This window comes from Orycteropus afer, unplaced genomic scaffold (assembly GCF_000298275.1).
Source record: "Orycteropus afer afer isolate SDZICR_OR568_19922 unplaced genomic scaffold, OryAfe1.0 scaffold00021, whole genome shotgun sequence".
Classification (NCBI taxonomy): Eukaryota; Metazoa; Chordata; class Mammalia; order Tubulidentata; family Orycteropodidae; genus Orycteropus; species Orycteropus afer.
Window position 1 is genome coordinate 18,943,642 of NW_006921608.1, and position 11,987 is coordinate 18,955,628.

Below are 11,987 nucleotides of genomic sequence, written 5' to 3' on the forward strand. Positions count from 1 at the left end.
TTATCTTCTGTGTCTGTGTTAATTGGTTTCCCTTTTCTTTGTTGAAGAGGGTCTGTGCAATCCTTCTGCCTAGTCCGCCATCTTGTCGGAACTCCCCAATATCTGAGGTTTTAATAAAAAAAAAAAAAAACTCACTGCCATTGAGTCAGATCCGACTCATAGCGACCCCTCCCCCTTGGGTTTCTGAGGCCGTATCTCTGTGGAAGTAGCTTGCTCAATCTTCTTTCTGGGGAGTGGCTGGTGGGTTTGAACCGCCACCCTTCTGGTTAGCAGTCAGATGCCTTAGGCACTATGCTACCAGAACACCCATCTAAGGTTTGTTGTTGTTGTTGTTGTGTGCCGTTGAGTCAGACCCAACTCATAGCGACCCTTCCTTGGGTTTCCGAAGCAGTATCACTATGGAAGTAGATTGCCCCATCTTTCTTCCGAGGAGTGGCTGATGGGTTTGAACCGCCATCCTTCTGGTTAGCAGTCAAGTGCCTTTAGGCACTACGTGAATAATTTAAACTAAGTTAGTGGTTCTCAACTGGTGATGATTTTACCATTCAGGGACATTTGGCAGTGTCTGGAGACATTTTTTATAGCCCCAACTGGGGAAGGAGGTGCTACTAGCACCCAGTGGGTTGTTTTGTGTGCCACGGAGTCAATTCCAATTCTTAGTGATTTTATATGACAGAGTGGAACTGCCCCATAGAATTTCCTAGGCTGTAATATTTATAAGAGCAGATTACCAGGTCTTTTCTCCCACAGAGAAGCTGGTGGATTTGCACTGCCAAGCATTTAACCATTGCACCACCAAGGCTCCATATCCAGTGGGTAGAGAGGCTAGGATTGCTGCAAACCATCCTACATGCATAGTACAGCCCCCATCTCATATCCAAAGAATTTTCTGGCTAAATTGTCACTAGTTCCGAGGTTGAGAAACTCTTATCTAGGTGAAAATCCAGTCTACTTATGTTGTTGTTGTTATGTGCCATCAAGTCAGACCCGACTCATAGCGACCCCTCCTTGGGTTTCCGAGGCAGTATCACTATGGAAGTAGATTGCCCAACCTTCCTTCCGAGGAGAAGCTGGTGGGTTTGAACCGCCAGCCTTGTGGTTAGCAGTCAAGTGCCTTAGGCACTACACTACCAGAGCTCCTAGTCTACTTATAAGTAAGTAGAAATCATGGATATCGACTACTCTTCATTAGTGAGAGAGAGAGTAGCAGCTTCAGAAGGGTTTTTTGAAGAAGAAAGACTTGACTGTACAAGCCAAGGAAAGAAGCCAGTAGAGAATGAAAGATATTAAAGGTAAAAGTTAGGGAACAACTGAACAGGCAGAGTCGTGGAGAGAGATCAAATCAGCAGTTCAGAATTAGGCAGCAATCTCTGGATTTCATTGCCCTGAGTTAAATTGTCTTATTCTAAGCAATAAGAAGAAAAAGGCTAAATTCCTGATGTTTAGAATTTTCAAAGAGTAAATACATTTCTAGGAGCTTTGGTAGCATAGTGCCTAAGGCACTTGACTGATAACCAGAAGGCTGGCGGTTCAAACCCACCAGCCACTCCTTGGAAGGAAGATGGGGCAATCTACTTCAGTAGTAATACTGCCTCGGCAACCCAAGGAGGGGTCACTCTGAGTCGGGTCCAACTCGACGGCACATAACAACAACAAATACATTTCTAAAATTCAAGCATTTGACTAAAACACCTTTCTTCTAAAACAAATAATTTAATGTTCCTATGAAGTTGGTTGATGTACAGCATCTGTAGCATACTAAACTCTAAAGTGAGTTAATCCAGAATAGAACTAGGTGTGTGGACTGCCCTAGATTCCAGGCCTCTTTCTACCCAGTAGGTATATGACCTGGGCAAGTGTCTGAATCTCTCAGTGTGTTTATTCATCTGTAGAACTAGTTACATCTGACATACAGTAAGTATCCAGTTAGTGTCAGATGCTAACATGGAACTTCAGGATGCAGCACCAGTTTGTATCAGTAGTCCTTTGATAGCTTTGCCTGCAGAAGATAAAGAGGTATTGGAGATACTCTGTCAAACAAACGGCTTTTTTTTTTTTTTTTTTTTTAAATTAATTTTGGTTTTTAAAACCTTTGGCTCCTCTAGAAAATAAAAACCCAAAAAACGTATTGCCATCGTGTCAATTCCAACTCATAGAGACCCTATATAACAGAGTAGGACTACCCCATAGGGTTTCCATGGCTATAAATATTTACGGAAGCAGATTGCCCCATCTTTCTCCTGCAGAATGGCTAGTGGGTTCAAACGGCCAGTCTTTTGGTTAGCAGCCACATGCCTTAACCACTGTGCCACCAGTGCTCCTTCTTCCAGTTATAGATAGGGTTAGGTTAATTACATCAAGCACTAGAGAATACAAAATATAGACAGTTATAAGCAGAATCCAGTATTATAAACAAGTACAATTTTAACCAGTCTAATTTTTTTCCCTGAAAGTTCCATCTGTTTATAACTGTCCATATTTTGTATTCTCTGAGTAAGTGCTTGATGTAATTTAGAAAAGTATATAGCTTTAAATGCTTTAAGTATGTAACAGTAAAGTAAAACCAAACCTGCTGCCATTGAGGCGATTCCAACTCATAGTGACTCCCATTTTCCAAGACTGTAAATCTTGACAAAATAGATTGCCCCAGCTTCCTTCAGCAGAGCGGCTGATAGGTTTGAACCACTGACCTTCTGGTTAGCAGATGAACACCTTACCCACTACGCCACCAGAGCTCCTTCACAGTAAAGTACATGTGTGAATTTATACCCGATATACTATATCTTTGTTTCAGCAATCTTAGGGCTATGTCCATAGCAGGGGGAAATAATTAATATATTTAGCCTTCTGTTATCAACTCTAGTAATGGACTTTATTTTATTTTATAAAATTTTTCTGATATTGGTTGTATTATCTGCTTTTAAGCTTCAGATATGTTTTCTTTTTCAGATTGACAGACACATTTAATAAAGCAGATGATCTTGACAGTCTTATTAATGAAATATTTGAAGAGCCTAACTTTGACAAAAAACCTTTCGTAAGTCAAGTGTTATAAATGTACAATAATTCTTGAATTATTTCAGGATGTGTTTAGAATAGTCTAAAAACTTAAAGAAGGAGCAAGTAGCTATCTACAGCCCTCTGAATTCTGAGAAATATAATTACTTAAAGGAATGATTCTATTCAGAGTTGTAGGAAAAATAAAATATTAGGAACTCTAGGTGTTTTGCTCCTCATTTCTCAGCAAGAATGAGAAATTAGAAAAGGTGTTAGAACAAAAGTCAACTCACAGATCAAGTTGCTTACTTGTATTTATTTGTCTAAGAATACTTTTCTGAAAGATTGAACACAAACAGCTTTCGTCATAGGGTGTGCTTAGTAACCGGTCTTTGTTACCCACGAACCAATGATTAAATCATCAGTATTTTAATTTTTTTTTTTAATATTTGGGTATCTCTCAACTTTATGAAAAGCTCAGAAAATAATTTGACAGCCACTGATATATTTACAGCCCATGACTTTTCTGTGTTGAGTGAGACAAAAAAAGAAAAAAGATGTCTGGGAATGGCTGGTCCATACCCACACTGTCCTTGCTGTTGTTAGTCGCCACCAAGTTGGTTCCTCAGAGGCCACATGATGCTCCTGAGAATGCTCCTCCCCCCACCCTCTTGCTCTTTGACCCACACAAGGAAGCTCAAGAACCAACAGCAAACGTCCGAGTATGCCGGCCGAGAGTTGTCAACATGAGCCCAGATGTAAGAAAGAATGTGGGAACATGCAACATGTTCTCCGAAACACAGAGAGGATCATGCAGTTATTTCTCAGACATGGACCAAAAAGTTTTCTAGTTCTGTTTACATTAAATAAAATAGTGAAAAGAAATTGTAAAATGAAATCTTTTTACCTTCATTATATTTTCTAACCCACTAGGTAAATGAAGGCATATCCCTACATGATTTAAATTGCGTTTTCTCCATCTCCTTTCCTCTTCTTGGCGGTGGTCCTAGTATGTGGTTGGTTTATATTGTTGGGTACCATATACCGCTTAACACTTAATAAATGCTTGCTAATGATGTTACGCAACCACGTAGGAACTACTGTGTGGTTGTGACTAAGTAGCTCTACAGTTTCCTTGAACGTCTGTTGGCTGATACCATTCTATTTGATCAAAATTAATATTCTTGAAGTTACCCAGGAGTTTGGTTATTTTTAGTTCAGATGAGTACCATTCACAGCCTTTAAAAATGAGTCTGATTTTTTTCTCCTCAATTGAATTTTTCCAGAATGAAGTTTTAAATAGCAGGTCTTTCATATTAAATCATTGAGCTCTAGTATTAACTGAAGAGTTATAAAAGGACTCTAAATCTTACCATGCTAGCAGTGTCAGTATATCAATTTCCTAGACTAAAAGTTAGCAGAGTAATTTGCAAATTCCTCAGGGAATTCTGCTTCCCTTCTGCCTTTAAAAGGTTTTGATCACTGTTTTTATTTCAGAAACTTAATGATGCCACCAAGATTTTTATTTAAGGCATTTTAAAAAATTCTTAATATAAAACAAAGAATGTTAATTTTTGTGTTAGAATGCTCTCCAATTATCTTTGGCTGTTTCTTGTCTTTTTTTTTTTTTTTTAACAGAAATTAAAATCTAAATCTTCAGATAACACACCTGTCAGAGCTTCCATTCAAGGCCTTGGTAAAAGGTAAGTTAAGGTTGCTTTGGTGAATTGTATGCACTCATGAGCCAACACTGTGAGCATAGTCTAGTGGATTTTGTTACCATTTAAATAACAGCGACATTGAACAACAAAGCACTGGTTAGTTTTTTGGAGAAAGCGCACTGGCAGTATCTTCAGTATTCTTATGGTCTGTGACCCCTTAGTGTAAAAACTCAGATGGGAGATTATTGCTATTGTAAATAATTTTCTGCCATGTGGGGAAAAAAGTGTGAACAGTTCCTCAAAATTAATGTTCTGTTATATTCTTCAGTATTTATTTTGTCCCCTACATTATTTGGCAAACACATTTTTCTGTGACTCATTTCAACTCCTCAAGTGTTCCTGAATGCCCATGTTCTGTCCAATAAAGCAGGGATCATGGGATAAATACCTCTTCTTTGAAACAGTTGGCTTGCTAGGGAAAATATACAATTTGATTATAAGAACAGAGAGTGAACGAGGCTAAATTAACTTCTCATATTTCCTTTTTGTTGTACTTTCACTTTCCTCCCATCTGTTGAACACATCTAGTTGCAGTCCAGTGTACCTTGGTGGAAGTGCTACTCCATGTGGTGTTGGAACAAATACCTCACAGAGGTAGGATATCAGAAATACCTTATACTTTCTTATTAGATGTTTCCAAATGGATGCTCTGTTGCTAAAATCTAGTTCTTACCGTCTTGGCATAAATCTGTTTTATCATGAGAGGTATATTTATTAGCTGGTCTAAGAACACTTTATTGAAATGTTTATCATTCTTAGAGGTTAGCTATTTAGAGCTATGATGTTGAATATGTATTGTTTGTTGTGTTGAGACCTTTTTTAAGTGTCCCTCCAAGTACCTCAATCACTACAGTCTGAGTATGGTTTACATAGGACACCAAGAGAGCAAACTTCTGCCTTTCCATTTTTTCTTCCACATAGTGAAGCCACTGGGTAAGACATGTGAGGCAGTATGGCTATGTAGCTACAGGATTTGTTACCCACACTGACAGCCAAACAGCATGGGAAACTACAGGTGTGCAGCACCCAAAAAGGTTTTGAACATGGACACTTGGTTTTACCTATTTACATATCTCAAAAGCAGAAACCCTTCTTTCTTTGTCTCTCCTCCCATTCTTCCACCCATATTCCCACTCAGAATCTCTGTCTGGGCATTCTTATCATCATGATGCTACCTACCCCAAGCCCATATCAGCCCCATGCTCCTAGCACATTCCATATCGTAATATGGCAGACAGGTTGGTTTTAAGCAAATCTTTCTGCCGTCCTGCTATTTTTGGTTCTGTTTTTGGCAGAGGCCTCTTTTACCTAGGTTACTTTATTATATTTTGGTCTAAATGCAACGCATCGCACTGCCATTGAATTAGATCCAATTCATAGAGACCCCTCCTTGGGTTTCTGAGGTGGTATCACTACAAAAGTAGGTTGCCCAACCTTCCTTCCAAGGAATGGCTGGTGGGTTCTGGTTAGCAGTCAAATGCCTTAGGTACTATGCCACCAGAGCTCCTATATTTTGGTGTAGTGATTTCTAAAACAGTGTTTTATTTTCTGTTTCTATTTTTATGGAAGAACCAACTGAAATATATGGTTGCATGTTGATGACATTTCTAAAAGGATAATTACTATATTGCAAGATAGAAGAGACATCTGCAAAACCATTGTTGGAGGGTTATAGTGGTGCTAGCCTAGATCTTAGAGAACCAAAGTGAAATTAGGAGTCTGGGAGACAGCAGGAAGATCAGGCAACAAAGAAGCTAGTATAAATCCACAGGGCGCTGCTTGCTGTGAGTGTTGTAAATAAGAACTGACAGCAATTGAATCATTGTGTGTTGAAGACTGTCTATACAAAATACCAGAGCCACAAACTGCCTATAGAGAAGACTATAGTAATGCACTATCACCCTGAGTTATCTTAGTCAGCTCAGTTGGACTTGTCTCATTCATTGCCAGAGCTATTCAACCTCTGATCCAAGCTTCTGTCTGGTCATGTATGAGTTACAACAGCAGTCTCTGAGTTACCACTCCACTACCATCTTCTGTCCTCCTCTGGTCTCACCCCATAGAGCATTAAAACTTATTTTGAGCACCTCTCCTCTATTCAGGAGGAAATGAGAGTTGCCATTTTTCTCACATTAACTCTAAACTCGTTATGTGCTCTGCCAGAGTGCTGTTCTTGTTCTCCCTCTTGCCATTTAGTCCCTCTCCCTCCAGCTAAAGCCAGAGCAGAGGCTGCACTCTGGCTGGAGCTTCTGCTGTCACCCTCTGCTTTCCACTTGACTTTTCTGCCTCTGAGCGTGTTGGATTTATTCAGTTTCAAATGACCCTCCCTTCCAAAGCATGTCACCTGCTGTCTTTTCTGCTGGTGTGATCCACTTCAGATTCATATTTTTACTCTACTTGCAATTTTTTTTCTTTGTTTAATATTTATCAAATGCCCACTATGCTGTGGGCCCTGTGCTAGGCACTAGATGCCAAAGAAATATGAAATGCTAGCCAGTAGAGGAGCAGACAGTGGAGCAAATGATTATACCTGGGGCATTAAGGGGGGCCTCTGATGACACCTTGCCTGAGTTCAAATCCTGACTGTGCCACTTACAAGCTGTGAAGCCTCAGAAAGGGGTGTTATTTTCTAAAACCTTGATTTCTTCACCCATAAAAATATGTACCCTTCAGGAGATATTTTGAGGATTAAATTAAATAAAGCCTGAAAGTTCTGTCTGTGGTATCAAAACAGCTAGCCCCTAAGTACACTACACTGCAGCTGTTTATGTCTTTCTCGTCTTTTAACCCAGTCTTCTCATTATGTTATATCTCAGAGGTAAGAATCCTGCTTGTTTTTTTTTTTTTTCCATTTTATCTTAGGATATATTTATCACTGTTTACTTACAAGTGCCTTTTGATTTAAAAGATGGTCTTTCTTTTAAGGAAAGACAATTCATTCTGGTTTATTTCCAAAGAGTGATATTCCATGAAGATTTCGTACATACAGTGTATTCTTGAGTGTACGTTGATCTACTTCTGGCATAAAAGAGTCTTGTTCCAGATGGAATTTCAGTAGACAAAATAAGGGCATGACTTTAAAGCTTGATGGTCTTCTCCTAATACTGGTCCTTGAGGATGCCAGAATCCATCAAATCCCATGCCTGTCTTTTATACAACTACAGAAAGAAAAAGCACATACCTGTTGCATGCATATATATATATGAACAGATAAATGTTTATATTCACAGATTGTTTATTTTTCGCCCATCACAAAGATAACAGTCAGTGACTGCCCCTGTCATAGATCTCACCCATAGAAAATATATACATATTCATTACATGTAAAACATTTTAATGTATAAAGCGCTTTATAGTTTCCAAATCACTTTTTACATATGGATATTAGTTCATCTATTCCATAGACAAAAACTCAAGATCCAGATAAAACAAGAATTTGTAGCTCCATCTTACGAATGAGAAAATTGAGGCCCCAGTGTTAAACACATCAAACTCATATTCATTAACCACCTGCTGGGTCCAAGGGATCAAGTGAACAAATGGACACTTCACTGCCCTCATGGATTTTTCAGTCTAGCTGAGGAAACAGACTTTAAACAGATAATTCCACAAATAACTTATTTAATTGCAATGTAGTATGTGATATGAAAGGAAAGTACAGGATACTACAAGCATGGATAATAATGCAACACAAACACAGTGCACTGCCATAGAGTAGGATCCGACTCATGGCGCCCCCACGTTGGATTTCCTAGGCAGTATCTCTACAGAAGTAGATTGCCCAACCTTCCTTCCGAGAAGTGGCTGGTGGGTTTGAACCGCGAGCCTCTGGTTAGCAGTCAAATGCCTTAGGCACTACGCCACCAGAGCTCCCATAGATAATGTTGTGGTGGTGGTGGTGTTGTTGTTGTTGTTGTTGTTGTTGTTATGTGCTGTGGAGTCAGACCCAACTAATAGCGACCCCTCCTTGGGTTTCTGAGGCAGTATCACTACGGAACTAGATTGCCCAACCTTCCTTCCAAAGAGTGGCTTGAACCTCCAGCCTTCTGGTTAGCAGTCAAATGCCTTAGGCACAATGCTACCAGAGCTCCCATGGATAATGGGTACCCTAACTAACTGAGCTCTGGTAGTGTAGTGCCTAAGGCATTTGACTTTTAACCAGAAGGCTGGCGGCTCAAACCCACCAGCCACTCCTCGGAAGGAAGATGGGGCAGTCTACTTCCGTAGTGATACCACCTCAGAAACCCAAGGAGGGGTTGCTATGAGTCAGGTCCAACTCCTTGGCACATAACAACAAGAAGATATGAAAAATGAGTAGGAGTTAAGCAAAGAGAGAGGACTGTTAGAGCCAGAGTTAGATCTATGGGATGGGAAGAAGCGAGGGGTGCTGGAGGGACAGAGAGCAGCCAGGTGGGCTGGAGCATAGGAAGGAGGAGAAAGAATAGCCCTTGAGGGGGCTGGAGAGGTAGCTGAGGAAGAGCTGCTATGAGGTCCTTTGGTCCTCTCAAGGATTTTAGAAATGTATATCCTACATGCAGTGGGAAGCCACAGAGTATTTTGGTTTAACAGATGTTGTAGTTTGCTGTTGAGTCTATTCCAACTCCTAGTTACTGATTGAGTAGAACTGTGCCATAGGGTTTCCTCGACTGTAATCTCCACGGGAGCAGATTGCCGGATCTTTCTCCCACGGAGTCACTGGCGGGCTGGTTAGCAGCCAAGTATTTAACTGTTGTGCAGCCAGGCTCCTTGTTTTAGCAGATATCATCAGATTTGAGCTTATTTTAAAAAGGCGTTTTGGCTGCCATGTGGAAAATGGATTGGAGGTTGAAGGGGCAGGACGGGATGACACAGGGAGACCAGTCAGCAGCCAGTATTACAGTGGTCCCGGAAAGATGACAGTAGCCATGACCTGGGATGGATGTGGTAGTGGCTGTGGGGAAAGGGCGTCAGATTTGAAGTACATAATTGACAAAATTCAGTGATTTATGTGTGTTGCCCAGGGTCACATAACAAATTGTTACAAAGCAAGAGCTCTATCACGTGACTGATTGCTAGTCCGCTGTGCTCTCTAGTATACTGTTCCACAGAAGGCCGTGTCATATATGTGAGAGGGAAGGCCTTAACTGCTTTTGCTGTTGCAGCTCCTGTTAGTTTCAAACTCTGCTTAAACAGCAAGATTCCTGAGCCCCACTGGGTAGATCTGACAGGACTTAACTGAAAACCACAGTATTAGGTTTTATTTGGGGCATTCCAACTTTAAACATCTTTAAAACTAGGAAGATTCTATACGTTAGCTGGACAAAAGGACATAGCTGTTAGTGTGTTGGTAACACCTTTGTATCTGTATTTCCTTCACACTTTAGAGGAAAAGGAGCTCTGGTGGCACTGTGGTTAAAGCAGTGAACTGCTAACCAAAAGGTCAGCTGTCTGAAGCTATCAGCTCCTCCACAGAAAAAAAGATGAGGCAGTCTGCCTTCTAACGATTTATAGCCTTAGAAACCTTTTGGGACAGTTCTGCTCTGTCCTAATGGGTCGCTATGAGTCAGAATCAACTTGATGGCAGTGTGTTTTAGGTTTAGAGGAAAAGATCTGACAGTTTATCTCATTGAAATCATGATTTTATATTAAGTATGTTCTTATATTTATAGTTATGAAAGAGAAGTATATTTAAGCCTTGAAAATAAGCACTGATTTACATGCCCAGGACATAAAGGAAATTGAGTATATTCTACCTGTTTTCCATTTATTTTATTTGTTTGATTTCTGGATAAAGTTCTGGTTTGAGGGTATTACTACTGAGTGATTTTAGACTCTTGTACCCAGTGAGTGGAATGGAGAAAGAGTAGCAGCTGAAAGTGTGGTGGCATTAGGAAGTGGTATACTTGAGACCAATATGGTATTTTCGGGCCAAATCGGTTTTTATTCTGCTAATTATTTTTAAACTACTTGCAAGACTGGATCACTCCATCGACTGTTACTAATTAAGATCTAATAGAGTGCATCGTAACGGCAGAATGATTTCTTAGCTGCAGGTTAGTTTTATTTTTCTCAAAGGACAGTGTAGGAAAATGTGGTAGTGTGAATAGATTTGAATAAACTACTAAATTTTAAATTAAATTAAAAAGCTGTATTTAACATTATGGTTGAGATTTTACACATACAAAATGTCAGGAAATTCTAAATTATAGTTCCCACAACAGCAATAATTCAGCCAAATTGCACATATGTATTAAGGCATTAAAGTTAACACTCTGTGCAATCATGTAATAAACTGCATATGCATAAGAAAGCAAGTTATGGCAGCTTTGGGAGCCGTCATTTTGCATTTCCTGACTTATACATTCAAAATCTCAATTTAAATGTGTACGAATGTAATTGTGTTGAATTTCCACATACAAATACAACTTCATAAATTGCTAACAGTTTGAAAGAAAATATGGAATTGTATATGAAACATATATTTTAACTGTTATTGCTATGATGAATAATGTTTTATAGAAATATAAAGCAAACTTTCAGGTCAGGTCACAAAGCAGTTGTTATTTTTAAATTAACGTATCCTGATTTTAGAGGAAAATAAATGAAAAAAATCTAAGGATGAGTATTTTTTACTTTATTATTTTTTAATCACATATTATAGAAAAAAGTAAAAACAATATCTAAAATATATAAAAAGAAAAATAATAATCTCCCTCTCTCCCTTTTTTTTCTTTCTACTTCCTGAGGTAACCAGTGTTAGCTGCATAGTATATAACCTTCCACAGTTTAAATGTTCTTCCATGTTCGTATAATCTTAAAACACCTATAGAGGAATTTAGGGGACTGTTCTTACAAAAACAGGATCATGCTACGTATATTACTGTGTACCTTAATTTGGACACCTCTCCAGGTGACTAGTTAAACCTAATCCATTCTCTTTATCAGCTGTCTGTTATTTCACAGTATGAATATACTGTAGGTTATTTGATTTTTTTCCCTTTTTGATAATTAGCAGGTAGTATCCAGTTTTTTGCCACTTCAACAATACTACAGTAAACATTCTTGAAATACATGCCTGTGTATCAGTGCTTTTAGTCATATGTAATAGTTCCTCATTGCTAGTGCAACAGCGAGGTATAATTTTAATTTTCAAATAAAGCCAAAATTTTTCACAAAAGTATAGAAATTTACATAGCCATCCCAAAAGTATGAGAGTGCTATTTTTGCTAATTTATTTAGTTTACCAATATTAATTCATTAAGTCCTAATTATAATTCTGTGAGGTATGTT

At 39.0% G+C, this 11,987-nt stretch overlaps 1 protein-coding gene across 1 annotated transcript in view; it reads left to right on the plus strand.

Moving 5' to 3' along the window:
- Nucleotides 1-11,987, plus strand: part of CFAP418 (cilia and flagella associated protein 418) — a 44,685-nt gene that overhangs the window by 10,669 nt on the left and 22,029 nt on the right. The window contains exons 2-4 of the mRNA XM_007934854.2: nt 2,950-3,037; nt 4,636-4,700; nt 5,247-5,312. Coding sequence (XP_007933045.1) covers nt 2,950-3,037; nt 4,636-4,700; nt 5,247-5,312 — 219 coding nt within the window. The remainder of the gene's footprint in view (nt 1-2,949; nt 3,038-4,635; nt 4,701-5,246; nt 5,313-11,987) is intronic.